We start from the raw sequence: 20,565 nt of genomic DNA, 5'->3' as shown, positions 1-20,565 counted from the left end.
GGGTGCTGCTAAGTGTGCCGTATGAGTCCAGGGGTGCTGCTAAGTGTGCAGCATCAGTCCAGGGGTGCTGCTTAATGTCCCGCATCAGTCCAGGGGTGCTGCTAAGTGTACCGCATCAGTCCAAGGGTGCTGCTAAGTGTGCCGCATCAGTCCAGGGGTGTTGCTTAATGTGCCGCATCAGTCCAGGGGTGCTGCTAAGTTTGCCGCATCAGTCCAGGGGTGCTGCTAAGTGTGCCGCATCAGTCCAGGGGTGCTGCTAAGTGTGCCGCATCAGACCAGGGGTGCTGCTAAGTGTGCCGTATGAGTCCAGGGGTGCCGCTAAGTGTGCTGTATCAGTCCAGGGGTGCTGCTAAGTATGCCACATCAGTCCAGTGGTACTGCTTAATGTGCCGTATCAGTCATGGGGTGCTGCTAAGTGTACCGCATCAGTCCAGGGGTGCTGCTAAGTGTGCCGCATTAGTCCAGGGGTGCTGCTAAGTGTGCCGTATCAGTGCAAGGGAGCCACTAAGTGTGCCTCATCAGTCCAATGGTAATGCTAAGTGTGCTGCATCAGTGCGGGGGTACTGCTTAATGTGCCGCATGAGTCCAGGGGTGCTGTTAAGTGTTCTGTATGTGTTCAGGGGTGCTGCTAAGTGTGCCGTAAGAGTCCAGGGGTGCCGCTAAGTGTGCAGTATCAGTCCAGGGGTGCTGCTAAGTGTGCCGCATCAGTCCAGTGGTACTGCTTAATGTGCCATATCAGTCCAGGGGTGCTGGTAAGTGTGCTGCATCAGTCATGGGGTGCTACTAAGTGTGCTGCATCAGTCCAGGGCTGCTGCTAAGTGTGCCGCATCAGTCCAGGGGTGCTTCTAAGTGTGCCGTATCAGTCCAGGGGTGCTTCTAAATGTGCCGCATCAGTCCAATGGTGATGCTAAGTGTGCCGCATCAGTCCAGGGGTACTGCTTAATGTGCCGTATGAGTCCCGGGGTGCTGCTAAGTGTGCTGCATCAGTCCAGGGGTACCGCTTAATGTGCCATATGAGTCCAGGGGTGCTGCTATTTGTGCCGCATCAGTCCAGGGGTGCTGCTAAGTGTGCCTTATGAGTCCAGGGGTGCTGCTAAGTGTGCTGTATCAGTCCAGGGGTACTGCTTAATGTGCTGTATGAGTCCAGGGGTGCTGCTAAGTGTGCAGCATCAGTCCAGGGGTGCTGCTAAGTGTGCCGCATAAGTCCAGGGTTGCTGCTAAGTGTGCCGCATCAATTCAGGGGTGCTGCTAAGTGTGCATTATGAGTCCAGGTGTGCTTCTACGTGTGACGCATCAGTCCAGTGTTTGTGCCACCCACATCTCTCACTTATCTGAGTTATCCAGCTGACTCTTGTGACCTTTTGTGCCTTTTGAGGTGTTCAGAATATATTGGAAATGAGTGGAAATAAATAGAGACATTCCTCACTTAACGACCGGGTTCCGTTCCTACGACCTGGTCGTTAAGAGAACCTATATAATACCCCTTAATGCAAGTAAAGTACTGTACTCTTCTAAAGTGTAAAGTACACATCTAAACTTCTGAGACGTGAGTCGCTAAACAGGCTGGGCGGATCGTAACTGCGAGTGGGTAGTCGGGCGTGTCGTAAATATGAGCGGGCTGGGTCGTAACTCCGAGCAGTCGCAGCTTGGACGCTAAATGAAAGCCGAGTCGTAAGTCTGGATGGTCGATAAACAGGTTCTGTAGGTCGTTGAGTGAGGAATGTATGCAGGAACAAAACAAAAAAATTCAGTGACTTTAGGTGTTTTTATGGTTTAAAAAAAAATACAGATCCAAAACCATACCTCCTAATTGGGACAGTCCCACTAATTGGAGACTATCCCTCTGTCCCTTCCACAGATGTCAGTGTCCCGTGGGTGGGATGGGCAATTAGGGGAAGCCATAGATCGCACTGCTCTGTAGAGCAGTGGTGATCGCTGAAGAGATGCTGCACACACATGCACAACATCTCTTCAAGGCAGGGAGAGAGGGAGTGCATGAGGGGGGGCTGCCCAGCTGCTATGGGAGTGCTGGGCACTCCCTCAATGTAATGAAAATGGGGGACCGCGGTGCTAGACCATGCACCCTTAGACCAGGGCCACACCCACCTGATAGCTCCTTACCCTTTTCTGGACAGCATCGCCTTCAGCGTTGCAGGTCCCGACTTCATACCAACATAGGCTGGGAATTATGCCAAAACCCGTAAGTGTGGTTTTAGCAAAACCAACCAAGATCCAATAAACAGGAGAACCAGATCAAAAAACCAAAACACAAAACCCGAAAATGGACGAATGCACACCCCTACTTTAGACAATATCTTCAGGTAAAAGACAACATTTAGATTATTTATTTCATCATCATCAAGGAGTATAAAATAGATACAGACACTTAGAATTGAGCTGGCCGAACCAGGAACTCTGAAAATATTGGGGCAGATGTATTAAGCTTTAACAAGAGATAAATGCAAGTATGATAAGGAGAGATAAACGCCCAGCCAATCACCTGCTAACTGCCATGTTACAGGCTGTGTTTGAAAAATGTCAGTAAGGAGCTGATTGGCTGGACGTTTATCTCTCCTTATCATACTTGAATTTATATCTTGTTAAGGCTTAATACATCTGCTCCATTGCTAGCAAAATCCCACTGTCCGTTACCAAAGTAACTAATTATATATACTGTATATACCAGGGCTGGGCAACACCGGCCCTCCAGATGTTAATGAACTACACATCCAAGGATGCTTTGCATTAGTTTTGCTATGTGGCCATGCTGAAACTGATGCAAGGCATGCTGGGATGTGTAGTTCATCAACATCTGGAGGGCCGGTGTTGCCCAGCCCTGGTATATACAGTGCTCAAAGTGTACCGGTATTCAGCTTGTATCTACAAATGACAGAAATTGCTGAGAGGAGGACAGTGTCTTTTCCTAGAGTGCTAGAATTCTTCACATAGAATCTAAGCAGGGTTCAAAATAGAGGACCCAATGTGAGGCTAGAGTGTATCCTGAAAGAGACAGGAAGTCTGAGGAGATTGCTAAAGCTGCGTACACATATATACAATCGTCGGGCCGTTCTTCCAATCTGGGGGCAAACGGCCGTTCGATTGTATAGGTGTGTACGCTGTCCCAATTGCTGCTGTGCGACCGATAAACGGCCAAAAATGCTCTTGGCCGTCCACGGTCGGTCGGTCGAAGGTTCTTTGCTGCTTAATATTTCATCCGACAGGACGGCTCCATATCGGAACAAAAGTGAAGTGTGTACGCACGTTCGATCGATATGCTTGACAGTTTGACAAAGCACGGTGGTATGCTGCATTATGAGAGACCCTGTAACCCTTTGCCTGCTGTTTTAACTAATGTGTTTTAATGCCTCACTGCTCAACACTTTAGAGGCATCACTTTAAGACATTAATCAATGTTGAAGTTTTAATAGAGTGGGCTGGAAGCTCTTTTCTGGGCACCATAACACACTATTAAAACTTCAACATTGATTAATGTCTTAAAGTGATGCGTCTAAAGTGTTGAGCAGTGAGGCATTAAAGACACATTAGTTAAAACAGCAGGCAAAGGGTTACAGGGTCTCTCATATACTTCTTCTTGCGATTGTTTGGACGGGAGTACATCGGACGTCGCAAGTAAAATTGTACATATGTGTACGCGCAGAACGGTCGTATGTTTTGGACGGCCGAACGTGTATTCGGTCGATCGAACGGTCGCAAGAAAAAGGAAATTGTACATATGTGTACCCAGCTTTAGTAATGAGAGCCAATTGAATTAACAGAATCTAAAGGCAATATAAACCACAGGATTGAGCCAGGTTAAAATAGGAAGGTGATAATGACTTAGCCAGGCTTAAAGGAGGAGAGACATTATTTGGATTCGCTTGGGGATGTTCCATCCTACACATAAAATCCAGTTCCATGGATGATTTCTAAAGGCCATTCCATAAAAAGTTTCGGTAAAGCCAGTAAGTTTGGATGGTATGGTCTGCCTGGCGAGGTCTCATAAAATGCTTTAGCGGGTCCCGGACGGCTCCCCGAGAGTCGGGATTTCGATAGTCATTCCTCCGACTGCTCCCTCGTGGGGGTCCAGGACCCCCATAGAGGGAGAATAAAATAGATGGCGAGCGCAGCTCGCCACCGTGCCCGCAGCATGGCGAGCGCAGCAAGGGGCTTCATTGCACTCCCCACGCTGTGCAGTCGGGATTCCGGCGTCTGACTAATGACTGTTGGAATCCTGACTGTCGGGCAAATATCACGTCATTGTGAACAAGCCCAATCGGGGCGAAACACGTGTCTTCGACGTTAGGGGCTTCCCCAGCCATACAGAACCCTCCTCCACACTCTCTCTCCGGCAGTTGCGGTAGCGGCTCAGGCAGTGGGAGCGGGACATGGACAGTCTGCTTGTCCGTGACTGAACCCCGCTGGTTAACTCTAAGGTATTTAAACCCTGCTATTATATCTGACTCTATATATATCTCTATGTTCACGGACAGACTGGATGTCTGATACGTGACTCCGAAGCCACTGCCATTTCCTATCTTATCTGATTGTAGCCGGACGCTCACACTACACCCGACTGTCTAATGCACAGTTCGCGGTGATTACGGTCTGGGCACCACCCATCTTTAAACATACACCATTATCACAGGTTAGACATTCCTGCTCTGTGCAGCGATATCCTATGATTGTGGGGCTCTGACCATAACTCTAGTACAGCAGCCTTCTGACGGCTTGCACTCTAGTAGATTGACACTGGTCTTATTTATTATTTATTTTTTCTTGAGCATAACCAAATGACCCGCAGTACCTGCTGATCCTGGGACTCTGACCCCAAACCTAAGGACGGTAACTACACGGCAGTTTGCCTTAATTATACTGGCACCAGTCTCATGTGTCTGGATCATAATCAATTGATACGTAGGCATTAACTACTACTATCAGGGATCACCATAACTAATGTCTAATTAGATATTTATCTACTCTAAACTCCACTCCAATAGTGGGTCCCAGCACTACTCCTACAATCCATAAAGGTCAGCTAGATCATCTCCACAGTGCAAATTTCCCTGTTCTCAAGAAGGGACTAACTGTTGATATCTGTTTCAATTCATATTGTTGTTATTTATGATCAGTTATTCTTTGCCGATACAAGTATATGTGACATCCCATTATGTATGTTGCGACTAATGACTGTTTAACTAGCTTGCACATACATTAACCTATGGTTTATAAAGACCTTACTCACCCCTGCTTGTGGTGCAGTGCACAGTATCTCCCATTACTGGTACAGTAACTACAAAACCCGGAAAACTCTAGCAGTGGGCACATATAACCATTTATTCATATACTTAGTGTATCTGTGCATCCCATTTCTCCTCCTCTGCCAATTTCCACCTTATTATCATCTTTCACCTGGACTCGCTCACTCTCTCATTCACCTGGGTCACACCAGGGGGAAAGCAGAAGTGGCATCTTGCTCCCAGTAACATTTGAGGCTCTCTCATCTGACGATATATACTGCCATACATCGCTGTGCCGCCTGATCCCATCCGAACTCAGCAGCTAAGCAGTGACTGGCTGGATCAGTACCTCTTGGGAGACCACCAGGGAATATCCAGTGCTGTATTGACACCCAGACAGCAGAAGCAGCGGGTGCATATGAAGAGCATTCTCTCCCCTCTCTCTATTCACAAACTCTACTACGAACAAACCTGTGACCCACAAGAAGGGCTTTCTGTATGTTTTCTGTATGTTATCTATTGAGGGTCCGTAGCAAGCCCTAATCTAATTAATTAACCGTATTGGTACACAAGTCATGTATGTGATTATTACCATTGTTGTCTTGCCTCCAATTGGATTCTTATCTGGCTAAACCCCTGATAATCATTTTCGCCCATTTGACGGTTATTGTGTAACAACCCCCGTTACACCCTGATTTAATTCTAGTTTTACACCCCTATTGTATTTGCTATTGCGCTCATAGAATTTGTCTATTATATTAAAATTGACGTGTGCATATATGTATGTTTATTAAGTATCAGTGAATAAAGGTTAGATTTTATTTCACCCATTTCTTCACAATTCTTTCACGTATTTATCATTTAAAGTGTGCCCCAAAAACCTGTTTTGTTCTCCCTGCGTCTACTGTATCTTTGGACACCTAACCTATTCAGTGATTTTGCTGAACTTTCTTTGGGAGCACCGCCAACCTAGTACCACATATTCATTTGTCAAATATTAGGTCTTATGTTGGTCTTTACTAATTCTTATCTTATAATAATTCTCTATAAATAAATACTGCTTGTGACACTTCACCTAGTTACTAACATGTCGGGCAAATATACCACACCCGGTTTAGCTACAGTATATCTCCTTAGCAGGATTTATATAATAAAAATAATAATAATAAGTGAATTTATGGTACTTGTGAATTATCCGGGCGCCCGATGTTGAAATTGTATTACAGTACATTAAGAATACGATGCGACGCGATGCAACGCGATTTCCCTTGAAATTTCCTTGAAGACAAAATCGCGTCGCATTGTATGCTATTGTATGGTATACAATGCGACGCAATGTTAACCCATTTTGCCCAATTTTAATCCCGCCCAGGCCACTATCAATGCGAACCCGAAGCATGGCGAGCGTAGCGAGCCCGCGAGGGGCGGCGGTACGCGTCCTCCGTCCTTTTCATACCCCCACTATCCACGTCGGCGTGAAGTTGAGAATATAAAGTGTGGCGAGCGCAGCGAGCCACCGAGCCCGAAGCGTGGCGAGCGCAGCGAGCCCCGCGAGGGGACGCGGACACCTGTGAAGCCCGTGAGGGGACGCGTATAGCTGTGAAGGTGTCGGCGTCCCCTGGCGGGGCTCGCTGCGCTCACCACGCTTCGGGCTCGGTGGCTCGCTGCGCTCGCCACACTTTATATTCTCGACTCCACCCCGACGTGGATAGTGGGGGTATGAAAAGGTCGGAGGACGCGTACCGCCGCCCCTCGCGGGCTCGCTGCGCTCGCCACGCTTTAGGTTGGCGTCATTAGTGGGGTGGCGTTAACAATGGGGGTGGTATTTCACTTTTTTGGGGGTTTTGGGCATTTTTACATTGAAATAAATGTGAAATCGGGTCTCAGGGACCATTTTACATTGATTCCAATGTTAAAATCGGGTCCACTGCTAAAACCGGGTCCTTCTCTCGTCGCGTCGCATCGCATGCCATTTGGTTAACACGCGATGCGACACGATTTTTCAGACGCGATCAAAATATCGGGCGCCCGGATAATTCACAAGTACCGAATTTATATAGCGCTATTTCTCCAATAGGACTCAAGGAGCTTAACAGTTAGAATGAATGTAATACAGGAAAAGGTATTCACAAGAATAATCAGGTGCTCTAGACAGTAGCTGGAATTTTAAAGAAGCAGCTGCTCAAAATGTGGGGCTAGTCAGTCCTCACCAGGAAAAAAAACAAATATCACGCACAAGGCATGTAGCAGCGCTGAAAAAATTAACCAATAGCAAGTGTTTGTCACAATTTAAAATTTTACTTTTACTAAAAATTGAACACATATAATAAAAATACAATGTATATACGACAATAGAAATAAAAATGATGCGAATAAAAATAAAAGCAATGATAATAGTTCCATGCCACAGGAATTGGTGGTGTGAATAGGCCCAGAGCGATTTTAAGAACTTTAGATCACAGGTAAGGGCACATTACCAGTTCTTGTATACCTTTATATACAGTAGGTAGAATGCTCCACTTTTGTTGGGGTGATGTTCCTCACTATTGATACGGAGTAGTAGACTGTTGCTAGAGGTGGTAAAGGCTTCCACACACTGGAGCTGGTGTTCTCTCATACAGGTGGCAAGATGGATTGTGTGCACCCAGAGGAGTCCAGAGTGTGGTATCCGCCAAATTTAAACCAATGGTAGGCAAGGATGTAGGCTTCCGCATATAGGACTGGATTCCTCTTCAGTGGGTGACCAATGAGATTGGTGGGTCACCAAGGGAGTCCAGTGAGCAGTGTCCGCCAAGTGGGGAGCAATGGGGAGCAATAAGTCGGTTAGCAACTGGAGCCAGAGAGTCCACAGCAATCGATGATCCTATAATAAATGAATAATGTTAAAACCTGGGCATGAACCAGGGCAACTAACGCGTTTCACTGCCAACGGGAGACACCGCTCGGTGGACTGGGACAATTTACGTTTAGTCCAAGGCCCGCTCTATGTAAAACTATGGGAGTGCGATATGAACGGTGTAAAATATAAAAGAATATCTGTTGATATCTAATGCAGGGAGTGGTGTATTTAATTGAGCCCAGAATTTGTATCCACTGTGTTTCGTCTATGGGTCCCAGGTCAACCTCCCACTGGGTCCTGAGGCTGTCTATATGGTGGGGAGAGGTGTGTAGACGAAGATTAGCATATATACTAGAGACTTGTTTAGTCTGTAGCAGATTGAGGAGTAATTCCTTAATAGGTGATGATGTGAAAGTCGGGACAGAGCCACCAAATTGCGACTGTGTCGCGTGTTGGAGTGGAAAGTATCTAAAAAAACTGTTTATTGGTGACCCCAAACTCCTAACACAATTGATGGAAGGATTTCAAAACGCCATCTACAAATAACTGTGCAATTGAGGTAAGCCCCACTTATAACCAAATATTATCCTCTGACAATGGTAGGAGATCTTTGAACGTTGTGTTGAACCATATAGGGGTCTCCCCATCAATCCCCCCCAAATCAAATATAGTATGTGACTGTTTCCAGATGGTCAAAGCCTGCTTGCGGGAGGGAGGCAGGGCCCCAGGGGTCGAGTTGGACAGCAGAAAGTGTAGTGGTGACACCGATGGGCCCATGTAAAGAGCAGAAAAGGCGGAAAATGAGGGGCTATCTTGGTTCCTGAGCTAAGTGGAAATATGCATTAGTTGGGTTGCAAAATAATATAGACATATATTTGGTAGGCCAAGGCCCCCTTCACATTTATATCTCTGGAGGTCTGGAGGGCCACCCTAGGGGATCTGCCTCCCCACATAAATGAGGAGCATAGGCGAATCTAGGGGGTGGTGCGGGGGTGCACAGGACCACCCATTAGCCCATTTTGTAGCTGAGGGATGGGGCTTTCCAACGAGCCCAGCCCCGTGTCTCTAGCCCCCTGGGAACCGGAGATACTGCCAGGCAAAGCTGGAACGTTTTCCCTATAGGATAACATGGGACCCGCTAATTCTGACCCCCACCCAGTTCAACGGCTGCCAGTTCCCCCTTCTGCATCACTGAAGCTCGAGGTTGATCTCAGTCGAAGCCAAATCGCTGGGCCTTCAATCTGATACCAGGCTGGATCCATATGAATTAATTGGTTCCAGGGATATTGAGGTTAAACCGTTTTTTTTTTTTCATTTCTTAAGTGTAATTTCATGACTTTTTGGGGGAAATTTACTAAAGGAAATGTGTAAAAAATAGGTGTATTTGTATCCAGAAATACACTTATTTTTGACATTTAGGGGGACATTTACCAAAATGGATTCGTAGAAAAAAGGTGTATTCGTAGGGAGAAATACACCTTTTTTTTACGAATTTGTATTTTCGGGATTTACAATCCCAAAAATACAACAATTCGTAGTCCTAAAGATGGAACATTCGTATTTGTAGTTACAAATACGAATGTCTACACCATCGATAGGATACGACAGAAATCACCATTCAAAAGAATGGTGGTTTCTGATTTACTAAGCAGCCGTACTGACAATACGGCTGCTTAGTGGTGTGAAACACCCACGCAAATACGACAGGAAAATAGAACACCATTTTCCTGTTCTATTTGCGTTTTAGCCTGCACGGATCAGTCAGATCCGTGCAGGCTACAGTGTAAAAAAATAGAAAAAATAAATAAATTAAAAAAAAAAACGGCGTGGGGTCCCCCCCACAGCCATAACCAGCACCAGGCTGAAGGAGCCGGGGCCGGTAATTAAAAATCAGGGAGCCCGACAAATAGGGGTTCCCCGATTTTTAACAACCAGCCCCAGGCTCCAGGTCCGGGGCTGGTTCCCAAAATACGGGGGACAAAATGAGTAGGGGTCCCCCGTATTTTAAGAACCAGCCCCAGGCACAACCAGCCGGCAGGGTAATGTCACAGCCGGGGGACACTTATAATATAAGGTCCCGCGGCCAAAACATTCTCCCTACCGACCAGTCAGCCTGGCCAGGGGCCCTGGGGGAGTGGGGACCCCCCCAATGAAGGGGTCCCCCCCCTCCAGGACTTACCTGACCAGGCTGAAGCCTGGTGCTGTCCTCGATGCCCCTGGGCGGTGGGCATCGAGCTGATAAATGTTGTAAAAAATAGATAAACCATTGTTTTTTACTGTGGCACTACAAGTGCCAGCAAGCCTCCCCAGCAAGCTGGGACTTGGAGAACCACAAGTCCCAGCCTGCTGGGCATTAAAGGGCCCGCTGGCACTTGTAGTTCTACAGTTAAAAAAATAGTGCACAAAACACACTGACACACTTTTAAAATAAAACTTTATTACACACAAAGCCCACACATACTGATACTTACCTATCTTCTTCCCATAGGTCGCCCTGATGTCCTGTGTCGGCGTCTTCTGGTCCTGTGTCGTCTTCTTCCTCCATGTCGACGTCGCTGTCGGCGATGGTGTCCCCGTCCGGATCCGAAGAAATCCATTTGGGAAGCTGTGGAAGGAAACCATACTCACCTGTCCCAGCGCGACGTAGTCCAGGTAAGGGTCTTTGCAAAAAAATAAACCGAAAACCCCGAAACCAAACCGGACTGACGGAGACGCACGGTGTGTTTACATCGTGCGGCTCCGCCTCCCGAATGCCGCTATTGGCCGCTAGGCCGCAAGGCGGCCAATAGCGGCATTCGGGAGGCGGAGCCGCACGATGTAAACACACCGTGCGTCTCCGTCGTGTCCGGTTTGGTTTCGGGGTTTTCGGTTTATTTTTTTGCAAAGACCCTTACCTGGACTACGTCGCGCTGGGACAGGTGAGTATGGTTTCCTTCCACAGCTTCCCAAATGGATTTCTTCGGATCCGGACGGGGACACCATCGCCGACAGCGACGTCGACATGGAGGAAGAAGACGACACAGGACCAGAAGACGCCGACACAGGACATCAGGGCGACCTATGGGAAGAAGATAGGTAAGTATCAGTATGTGTGGGCTTTGTGTGTAATAAAGTTTTATTTTAAAAGTGTGTCAGTGTGTTTTGTGCACTATTTTTTTAACTGTAGAACTACAAGTGCCAGCGGGCCCTTTAATGCCCAGCAGGCTGGGACTTGTGGTTCTCCAAGTCCCAGCTTGCTGGGGAGGCTTGCTGGCACTTGTAGTGCCACAGTAAAAAACAATGGTTTATCTATTTTTTACAACATTTATCAGCTCGATGCCCACCGCCCAGGGGCATCGAGGACAGCACCAGGCTTCAGCCTGGTCAGGTAAGTCCTGGAGGGGGGGGACCCCTTCATTGGGGGGGTCCCCACTCCCCCAGGGCCCCTGGCCAGGCTGACTGGTCGGTAGGGAGAATGTTTTGGCCGCGGGACCTTATATTATAAGTGTCCCCCGGCTGTGACATTACCCTGCCGGCTGGTTGTGCCTGGGGCTGGTTCTTAAAATACGGGGGACCCCTACTCATTTTGTCCCCCGTATTTTGGGAACCAGCCCCGGACCTGGAGCCTGGGGCTGGTTGTTAAAAATCGGGGAACCCCTATTTGTCGGGCTCCCTGATTTTTAATTACCGGCCCCGGCTCCTTCAGCCTGGTGCTGGTTATGGCTGTGGGGGGGACCCCACGCCGTTTTTTTTTTAAATTTATTTTTTTTTCTATTTTTTTTTACACCTTGCAGCCTGCACGGATCTGACTTGATCCGTGCAGACTGCTAGAAATAATTCGTATTAGCGGCCGTATATACGGCCGCTAATACGAATCATTACACCATCGGAGGGTTACAAAGCAGTCGTATCTGACTGCTTTGTAAATCCCCCTCCGGAACACGACTTTGCATACGACTTAAACAGTCGTATGCAGTCGTAGGGAAACAACCAATACGAAAAACTAGGTTTTTCATATTGGTAAATTTCCCCCTTACTATCCTGAAAATACGGCAATTCGTATTCCTATTGATAGCACATCAATACGAATACGAATTGCCGTATTTTCGGAATAGTAAATGTCAAAAATAAGTGTATTTCTGGATACAAATACACCTATTTTTACACCTATTTTTTTACAAATTTCCTTTAGTAAATTTCCCCCTTTATGTTCTTTGAGGGCAGATTTCTCTGGAACCAAACAGCCCAGTTTCACGGGACCAAAATCATTCGAAGCCAACTCAAAAGTTCTTCAATATGATACTGGTCTCATGTAAATGGGTCAGTTGGTTCAGAAGATATAGCTGGTTGGTTAAAGGGGGGTAGGGAGAGGGGAGTGGTTGTCTCTCCCCCTCACACCAGAAAATGCAGGGACTAGGCTGGTGTATAAGGGGTCAGCCTGGGAATGTCCCTGCATGATCCTGGGACCATATTCCCAGGTAAATCCCTGCATTTTCTGTTGTGAAGGGGGTATTATTTCAAACAGCCGTGACCTTCAGTGCTCTGAATACAGCCGGGCAGCCCCCTGCTCTCTGCCCAGCTTTCAATGACTGTCACCCCTGCAGCTTCCGCTCCAATTCTCCCCACTTTCACCTCAGCCCGCCCCCCCCCCTTTAATCATGTGGTGCCGGCGCCCGGCATGCTCCCCCGATGTCACGCACAACAACAGCGCGCACAATATTTTAAATGTCCACTCGGCTAGAGGGGACACCAGGAGGGGAGTGGGAGTGTGCTCTGCACTGTGCTCTGCTCCTCTCTCCATAGAAGCAGCTGCACCGCCCTCCATCTCTCCCTGCAGCAGCAGCGAAGGCTCATATAAAAATTTACAGTAAGTGGCACTTTTGGGGGCATTGCTTAAGGGACGCTACAAGTGGCAGTATGTGGGGGCATTACGCATATATCTGTGGCTTAATGTATAGGGGGCATTATGGTGTGCAGCATCATGTGTAAGGGGCATTACAGTGTGCAGCATCATGTGTAAGGGGCATTACGGTGTGCAGCATCATGTGTAAGGGGCATTACGGTGTGCAGCATCATGTTTAAGGGACATTATGTGTGCAGCATCATGTTTAAGGGACATTATGTGTGCAGCATCATGTGTAATGGGTACTATGGTGCGCGGCATCATGTGTAATGGGTACTATGGTGTGCGGCATCATGTGTAATGGGTACTATGGTGTGCGGCATCATGTGTAATGGGTACTATGGTGCCATCAAGCAAGAACCCCCTAGCAATGCGCACGTAGGTAAGCAGCACTTATGTGGCAAATATGTAATGGGCATTACGGTTTGTTATATAGTATGTAATGGGCATCATGATGTGTGGCACAATGTGTAATGGGCATTATGGTGTGTGGCCTTATGTGTAATTGGCATTACGGCGTGTGGCTTTATGTGTAATGGGTGTTACGGAGTTTGCTAAAATGTGTAATGGGCATTACTGTGTATGGTCTAAAGTGTAATACCACACCCTTTTTGTGATGCCACGCCTCCTTCCCATGAGGTCACACCCCCTTTTTGACGCGCGGCTACGCCGCGCAAAGGCCCCCCTGCGGTTATGTCTAGATCTGGGACCACCCATTACCATAATTCTAGATTCGCCTATGATGAGGAGAGAATACTATTAATTTTAGCAAACACCCACTTTGGAATATATATATATAGGGGAATGCTGTGGAAGGTACAGATATTTGGGTTGCACAACTATCTTTAAGAGGTCATCATTAGGGGGAGCTTATTCCACACCCGCACCCCACCTGGAGCTCTGCCATCACTGGGTCTATATTATGTTTCAAATATTCACCCACATGGAGTAACCCACATACCCAGATATTTAAAGCGAAGGGTCCACTGCAGTGGGCATGAGCTAGGTAGGTCACCAGGGATCACCCCCGTGAGTGGATAAACATTGGATTTACCCCAGTTAATGAGCAGTCTGGAAAAGGTGCCAAACAAATCAACCTTTTCAAGCAGGGATGTCAAGGAGGGGCAGCATCTTTTAGGAAGAGGAGCATATCATCGGCGTATAAAGCAATTACATCAGTAATCGCACCCATGGGGATCCCTCTAATATCAGGGTTATCTCGGAGCATACAGGCCTGAGGTTCAATGGCTCTGGCAAATAGGGCTGAAGAGAGCGGGCAACCCTGCCTGGTTCCATGTCCCAGAGGAAAGTTTGGGGTGACATATCAATTACTAGATAACCTAGCCTTGGGGTCAGAATAAAGTAGCTGGATCCATTTTATAAAGGTTGGGCCAAATTGAAACGTATGCATAACCTTAGCAGCATCCAAGAACACCATCACAGCACACGATGCATCTAAGTCTCCCTGTTGTATGTGACAGAACAATCTCCTTAGGTTTTGAACTGTTGACTTGCCAGGCATAAACCCCATTTGAGCTCCGTGTATTATATTATGTATAACAGAATTAAGACGTAGTGCAAGAATTTTTGCCAATATTTTAATGTCCGTCATTAATAGTGAGATCGGCCGGTAGGAATCACGGGTAGTGTGGTCTTTTCCTGGTTTGGGAAGAACAACGATAATAGCCTCCATCATGGAGGCGAGTAGGCTACCGGTTTTAAACAGGGATTTAAATATGTTTAGCAGATGGGGGTAAAGTAGTTACAATATTTCTTATACACCTCGATGGAAATACCATCACTCCCTGGGACCTTACCATTGGGGAAGGAGGCTAATGCCATCTGCACCTCAGAGGCTGTAATGCTTGACTCAAGGTAAGCTACCACCGTGGGAGGCAGGGCAGGGAGCTGGATCTTGGCTAAGTATTCTTGCAATTGGTCCTGGATGTAGGAGGCCCTAGAGGTATATAGGGAAGTATAAAATGTGCGGAACACTCATGCAATATCAGGTGTAGAATACTACATAGAGCCCTCAACGGCCTTAACTTGATGAATGGTATTACTGCTATTATTACCTTTAGCTAGATATGCTAAATAGCTTCCCCCACATCCGCCTGAGAGTATAATGAGTGGTGGGGAACAGTAATTTACGCTTTGTTTTGTCCAGAAGGCAATCCGACCACTCTTTTCTAGCTACATCCCAGTTCACACGGTCTGACAGGGACCCGGAGAGCAAGTACACAGCCTCGTGTCTGGAGCACTTAGTCTCCAAACGAGCCTCCTCCTCCCTGCCAGTCCTCTTAATATGAGCCACCTGTTTTATAAATGATCATTGCAATTAACGCTTTAAAGGTGTCGTGCTTAAGGCCAGGGTTGACACAAGAGGCATTACAAATATTGAAGGTTTCCCACTTAGCCACCGCGGCCAAGTCATCAGTGAATAGGGTGAGCCAGAATGGATTAAGTTTCCATAGTTTATTATTATGGGACATTTGAGTGTCTAGTGTGAGCTGTAAGGGGGAATGGTCAGACACTCCCTTCGCTAGATATCCAATATCAAGTATCTTAGGGACTAGATCCGAGGATAGCATCGCTAGGTCGATCCTCGAGAAGGAGTGAAAACTAGCAGATTGGCAAGAAAACTCACGCACCATAAGACCTATATTGTTCACTGTCATAACAGAATATATAAACATGATGACCAGGACTTGAGTAGCAGGTAGGATGCGATAAATGAGAGTGAGGGACATCCACGAGAAACAGGTAAGCATATAAAATCAGAAGCATTGGGAACCACTTGTCATGAAGGGGACTGTACAGATTGTTGAAGCTATGCTAAAATAATGGGTTGTAGGCACGCCATTTACAAAAGACATACTGTAGATGTGAATAGTAAACATTACAAACAAGTTATCATAACCCAACCTCCCCCCACCCTGTATACCCATTAAACTAGATATACTTACAGTAGGCTCCCAATAAATAAACTAACAAACTAAAAAGTATAGACTATAACCCCCTAGGGTACAGAGCAACTATGAGCTCTGTAAACTATTTCCTAACATGTAATGGACCTGGTATTTTTAAATGTTTCTAAAAACGGGTCTGCCAGCTAAAACCCCTTTCACACCGCATATCTTTAAATGGTATTTCAGTGCCGTTTTTGTCCCTTCACAACATTGAACCCAGTTAAACCCATAGAAAACAGTGGATGAAAAAAAACAGATCTGAAACGGGTAAAACACTGTTTCATTACCATTTAGAAATACCCGTTTTATAGAAATGGTAAATTCAATCTGCACCTTTCAGACTGCACAAATTACCCAAAAAAACTGCAAAATACCGGGTAAAAAGTGCGGTCTGAAAGGGGTATAACTCACCCAAAACTTATTCTATCTGCACATGTTACATCTGCCCCCCCCCCCCCCCCCTGCAGTGCACATGGTTTTGTCCATTTGAGAAGGAATTTGCCTCTGAGAGTGAACCGGAATAAGCCCATAGTACCATAGTACATATTCAAACCGGACAATTATTGAACTCACCATTGGGTATCTTTATGCCCAACACTGTATAAACTTAAACCATAACTTAACTCTAACCTAATTAATACTTAGCACCAAAATAATGACACGGATACAAGTACTGGCGTTTCAAAACTTGAATGTCAAATTTATTTGACAACTTATTAAAGATTATCAAAATGGTGGCGGCACCAAAGAACTGTCAAGAGAGGGAAGTGGGGGTAAGCATCACTATACCATCTATACACTGCTGGTGATCACTCTCCCAGCACAACCACCCTTGCCGATGGTGTGGCCATCCCTCGTCCAGAGCATGGCTCATGACAATCGATGTTGGGGAGAGTGCACCCACTATCTACAAACTCACACAACTACACAAGATGACTGTTCTTTACCTCCGCCAAAGAAGGAATAGGGATGGGAGGGTGGGGATTCGTAAGCAAATGAGGAAGCTCCCTATATCACATGCTCCATTCTATCCTGCCTACTCCTCCCTGAACGCTCTTATTGGCTCACCCCTATCTCATTTACATATGACCTGATAAACTAACTAAAGTGTCGGCATGTCAGCACCCTTTATTGGTTCATGCTTCCTCATTGCTTACTCAGCATTCGGATTTTCTGTTTTTAGGACACAAATATTATAGAAGGTAATCTGTGAAATGTAATATTTACATTACAGTTTTAATGCTTTCCTTACATTGCTATAATGTTTCTTCAATAAATGATAAACACATTCTAATGTATTGTTTAAATTGCAAACATCTCAGGAATCAATGACAGTTATCAGTTTGCTGATTCCATTATTGTCTTTTTTATCTTTTACCTTCCGTGCGCTTTCCCACTATCCTTCTTTAGAATCCCAGCTTCTCCCTTCTTCCATCTCCTCCTTCCTTCTCCAATAATATTCAGCATGCTAGCTGTTTTTTTTTTTAAATAATTAGCGCTTTCACATTTAAAGAGATGCAGATTGGAGTCTGTATACAAATTACTTTTCTGTCAGTTACTTAAAGAGAGATCACAGAGGGGGGTGGGGGGGGGGTGATAAGGATGGATATGAATTAATGGGGTTTTTTTTTGTGTGTTGGGAGGGGTTATTCCCAGAGGAAGCAAGAGAGTGAATCAGACGAGGAAAATAAGTATTGCATTACAGCAGCAGATTAAAACTACATGAACCCTAATGCTTTGCGAAATGAAAATTCAGAATTAAAAATAGACATATTATGTTGCATATCTCTATATGTTTTTATGTGAAAAACAAAAAGTATTTTGGTTGTATTTTTTTCTAAACTGTAGGTTGCACAGGGTTATGGGCATTCAAAACTATTGCAATATTAAAAAGTTTAGGACCTAATTTAATTTACGTGTGTGTGTGTGTGTGTGTGTGTGTGTGTGTGTGTGTGTGTGTGTGTGTGTGTGTGTGTGTGTGTGTGTGTGGTATAGTTCAGAATGCATGCTGAATCACAACCTGAGACCTATACACACTAATGCACAAAATATATTGTTTTCAATAGTGTGTTGCATACATCCTAACCATATTTTTTATCTCTTTTTCTTTCAGCAGTGAAGAAACCCACTGTACCTGCGAAATCCTCTTAACGGTGCTCTTATCACAGTGAAACACTTAATTTCCAGGGAAATCAAGGAAAACGGGAACTGGGGGAATTGTTAGGTTTTTAAGATAAAAACAGAGAAAGGCTTTAGCGCCCATGTAAGATTGGGAGGGGGTGTTTTTGCACCATTTTTGGCTATAAGTCTTCCGGTCTCTTCCTTAGGGCTACAGTTAATATAGGAATGTAAAGATTATTGCCCGCTTTTTTCCTTTCCCCTTCCATCCTTCCCTTAAAAATTTCCCTTCCTTGTTTCCTTTTTTCCCCATCTACTGTTTTTCATTCAAATTTTTGCCTTTTTTATTTTATCTCTTTTTTTTTTTCTAGCTTTCCCATTCTTAAACAGTCTAATCTCCTTTTTTGTACTTGTATCATTATTTTTCAATACAACTTAACAAATATATTCCTAATCTTTTCTTATAATAATTTAGCAATTATTTTTGTCTTCCTCAAAATCACTATGGGTTTTTTTATTCAATAGTCCTTGACTTCAACCACTACCCTCTCCTTTCTCTTCTACATTCTCTCTTCTTACTCACCACCTCCACTCTCCATGTGGTCCTTTCTCTGGCTGTCTTCTCTACTCTCCCTTCCCCTCCGTACCTTCTCCCTCCAGTTTTATGGGGCACCGGGTCAATGGGTTCGCTACTCTCGTCCTACTTTAGCAAGTGGTAATGGAGGGTGGGGAGAGGACCTCACCTTCCGGCTTCGGACAAATACCAGCCGTGGTCTCCTTCTTTATCAAGATGATGAAGGAGATTGTGATTTTCTTGAGTTAGCTTTGGATGGAGGACGTCCACGATTGAGGTTCTCCATCTCTTGTTCAGAGCCTGCTGTTGTAAGCTTACCAAGGGTGGTGTCAGATGGGCTCTGGCATGGCATAGTAATTGGAGGCAATGGGCGTGAAGGATGGCTGGCTCTGGATGGCGAAAGAGGAGCAGCTGAAGTGCGCTCAAAGCGCAGAGAAATGATACTACGCAGTGACCTTTTTGTTGGTGGTCTCCCATCTGATCTACGTTTATCAGCCCTAACTCTTGGTGGAGCCAAATATGAGCCACCTTTTCTTGGTGAATTGGAGGGACTTAGGTTGGGGGGGAGAGCTGCACAGCTTTTGGCAAGCCAAGGGGTGGGAGGTACAGAAGAGGTGGAAGAGAGGGGGGAAGAACATGCTAGGCCTCAGTTGTGCCGAGGAGCAAACCCTTGTCTAAATGGAGGAAGATGTAGAGATGAGGTGGAAGGAGATGTACGATGTGACTGTCGGGACACTGGATACCATGGAGAAAACTGTTCTGAAGGTAAGAATCATACCTCTCCCTATTGTTATGCTTACATTTTATTATTCTTCATAAAATTAATGATTTATTGTTATTTCTCATAGTCTGGGTTATATATATATATATATATATATATATATATATATATATATATATATATATATATTATTCCATATTTGCTATTCTATTTTATTTTTTGTGTTCACAGATTTTATTTACACCTGGAACATACAATCTATGTTTAGTATGCACCTCGTACCTGAAATCATAAGGAACCTATTTTATTAATTTCTGTAAATCTAAGTGTAAAATGGGTTTTGTATACCGTAAAATAAAACTATCCACACACACATGTATATGCTGGTTTACTTGAATTTTACATGATTGGTAGTTGGATAAGTAAGAGAAATAAGCCGACCATAATGTAATTAGGATATATAAGCGTAATTATAAGCATATGCAAACCAGTGCAGAAATGAATACTCTAAAGCAGGGGTGTCCAACCTTTCACCTTCCCTGGGCCACATTAGAAGTTGAAAATTTGGTTTGGGCCGCATATAAAATAAAATAACAGTAACGATACCTGATCATCCAAAAAAACATAGAAAACATAGTTAACATATTAAACTTACTTGGAAATGAAGTTAGTGAGATGTTTGACATTGTTTCTCAGTCACCAATGCATCCAGATTTGCTTTGATGGAACTTGTTGCAATTCTCAGCGAGTGCTCAAGGTGCTCATCAGATATTTTGGTTCTAGTTTTATTCTGTGTGTGCTTCATCCTTGAAAATAGCTGCTCACAAATGTAGGTGCTTCCAAATAGCGATGACATGAATAAGGCATGATTGTGAAGTGCAGGATATTTTTCTATATATTCTTTGTGAATTGCTGCACTCATCCCCTGTGTCAACAGCTGTGGTGAGTGATCACTACAGGGGGTATTATGAATATAAGTGGCATTACCAGGGGGCATTATATTCATAATGCCCCCTGGTAATGCCACTTATATTCATAATGCCCCCTGGTAATGCCACTTACTGTATATTCATAATGCCCCCTGGTAATGCCACTTACTGTATATTCATAATGCCCCCTGGTAATGCCACTTATATTCATAATGCCACCTGGTAATGCCACTTATATTCATAATGCCCCCTGGTAATGCCACTTATATTCATAATGCCACCTGGTAATGCCACTT

General features: G+C 45.2%; 1 protein-coding gene and 1 pseudogene across 29 annotated transcripts in view; both read left to right on the top strand.

The window, feature by feature from the left end:
• The window catches only part of NRXN2 (neurexin 2), an 847,024-nt gene that overhangs the window by 159,161 nt on the left and 667,298 nt on the right, over window positions 1-20,565 (top strand). For 28 of the 29 annotated variants that reach the window (XM_083165057.1, XM_083165084.1, XM_083165072.1 and 25 more), the window contains one exon: window positions 18,041-19,384. In XM_083165057.1, coding sequence (XP_083021183.1) covers window positions 18,643-19,384 — 742 coding nt within the window. In that variant the 5' untranslated portion in view covers window positions 18,041-18,642. The remainder of the gene's footprint in view (window positions 1-18,040; window positions 19,385-20,565) is intronic. The other variant, XM_083165053.1, reaches the window with a different exon arrangement.
• LOC146046569 (5S ribosomal RNA) lies at window positions 5,510-5,626 on the top strand (annotated as a pseudogene).

Source organism: Crinia signifera, chromosome 11, assembly GCF_055691185.1.
Source record: "Crinia signifera chromosome 11, ASM5569118v1, whole genome shotgun sequence".
NCBI lineage: Eukaryota > Metazoa > Chordata > Amphibia > Anura > Myobatrachidae > Crinia > Crinia signifera.
This window is presented reverse-complemented; position numbering and strand designations above follow the sequence as displayed.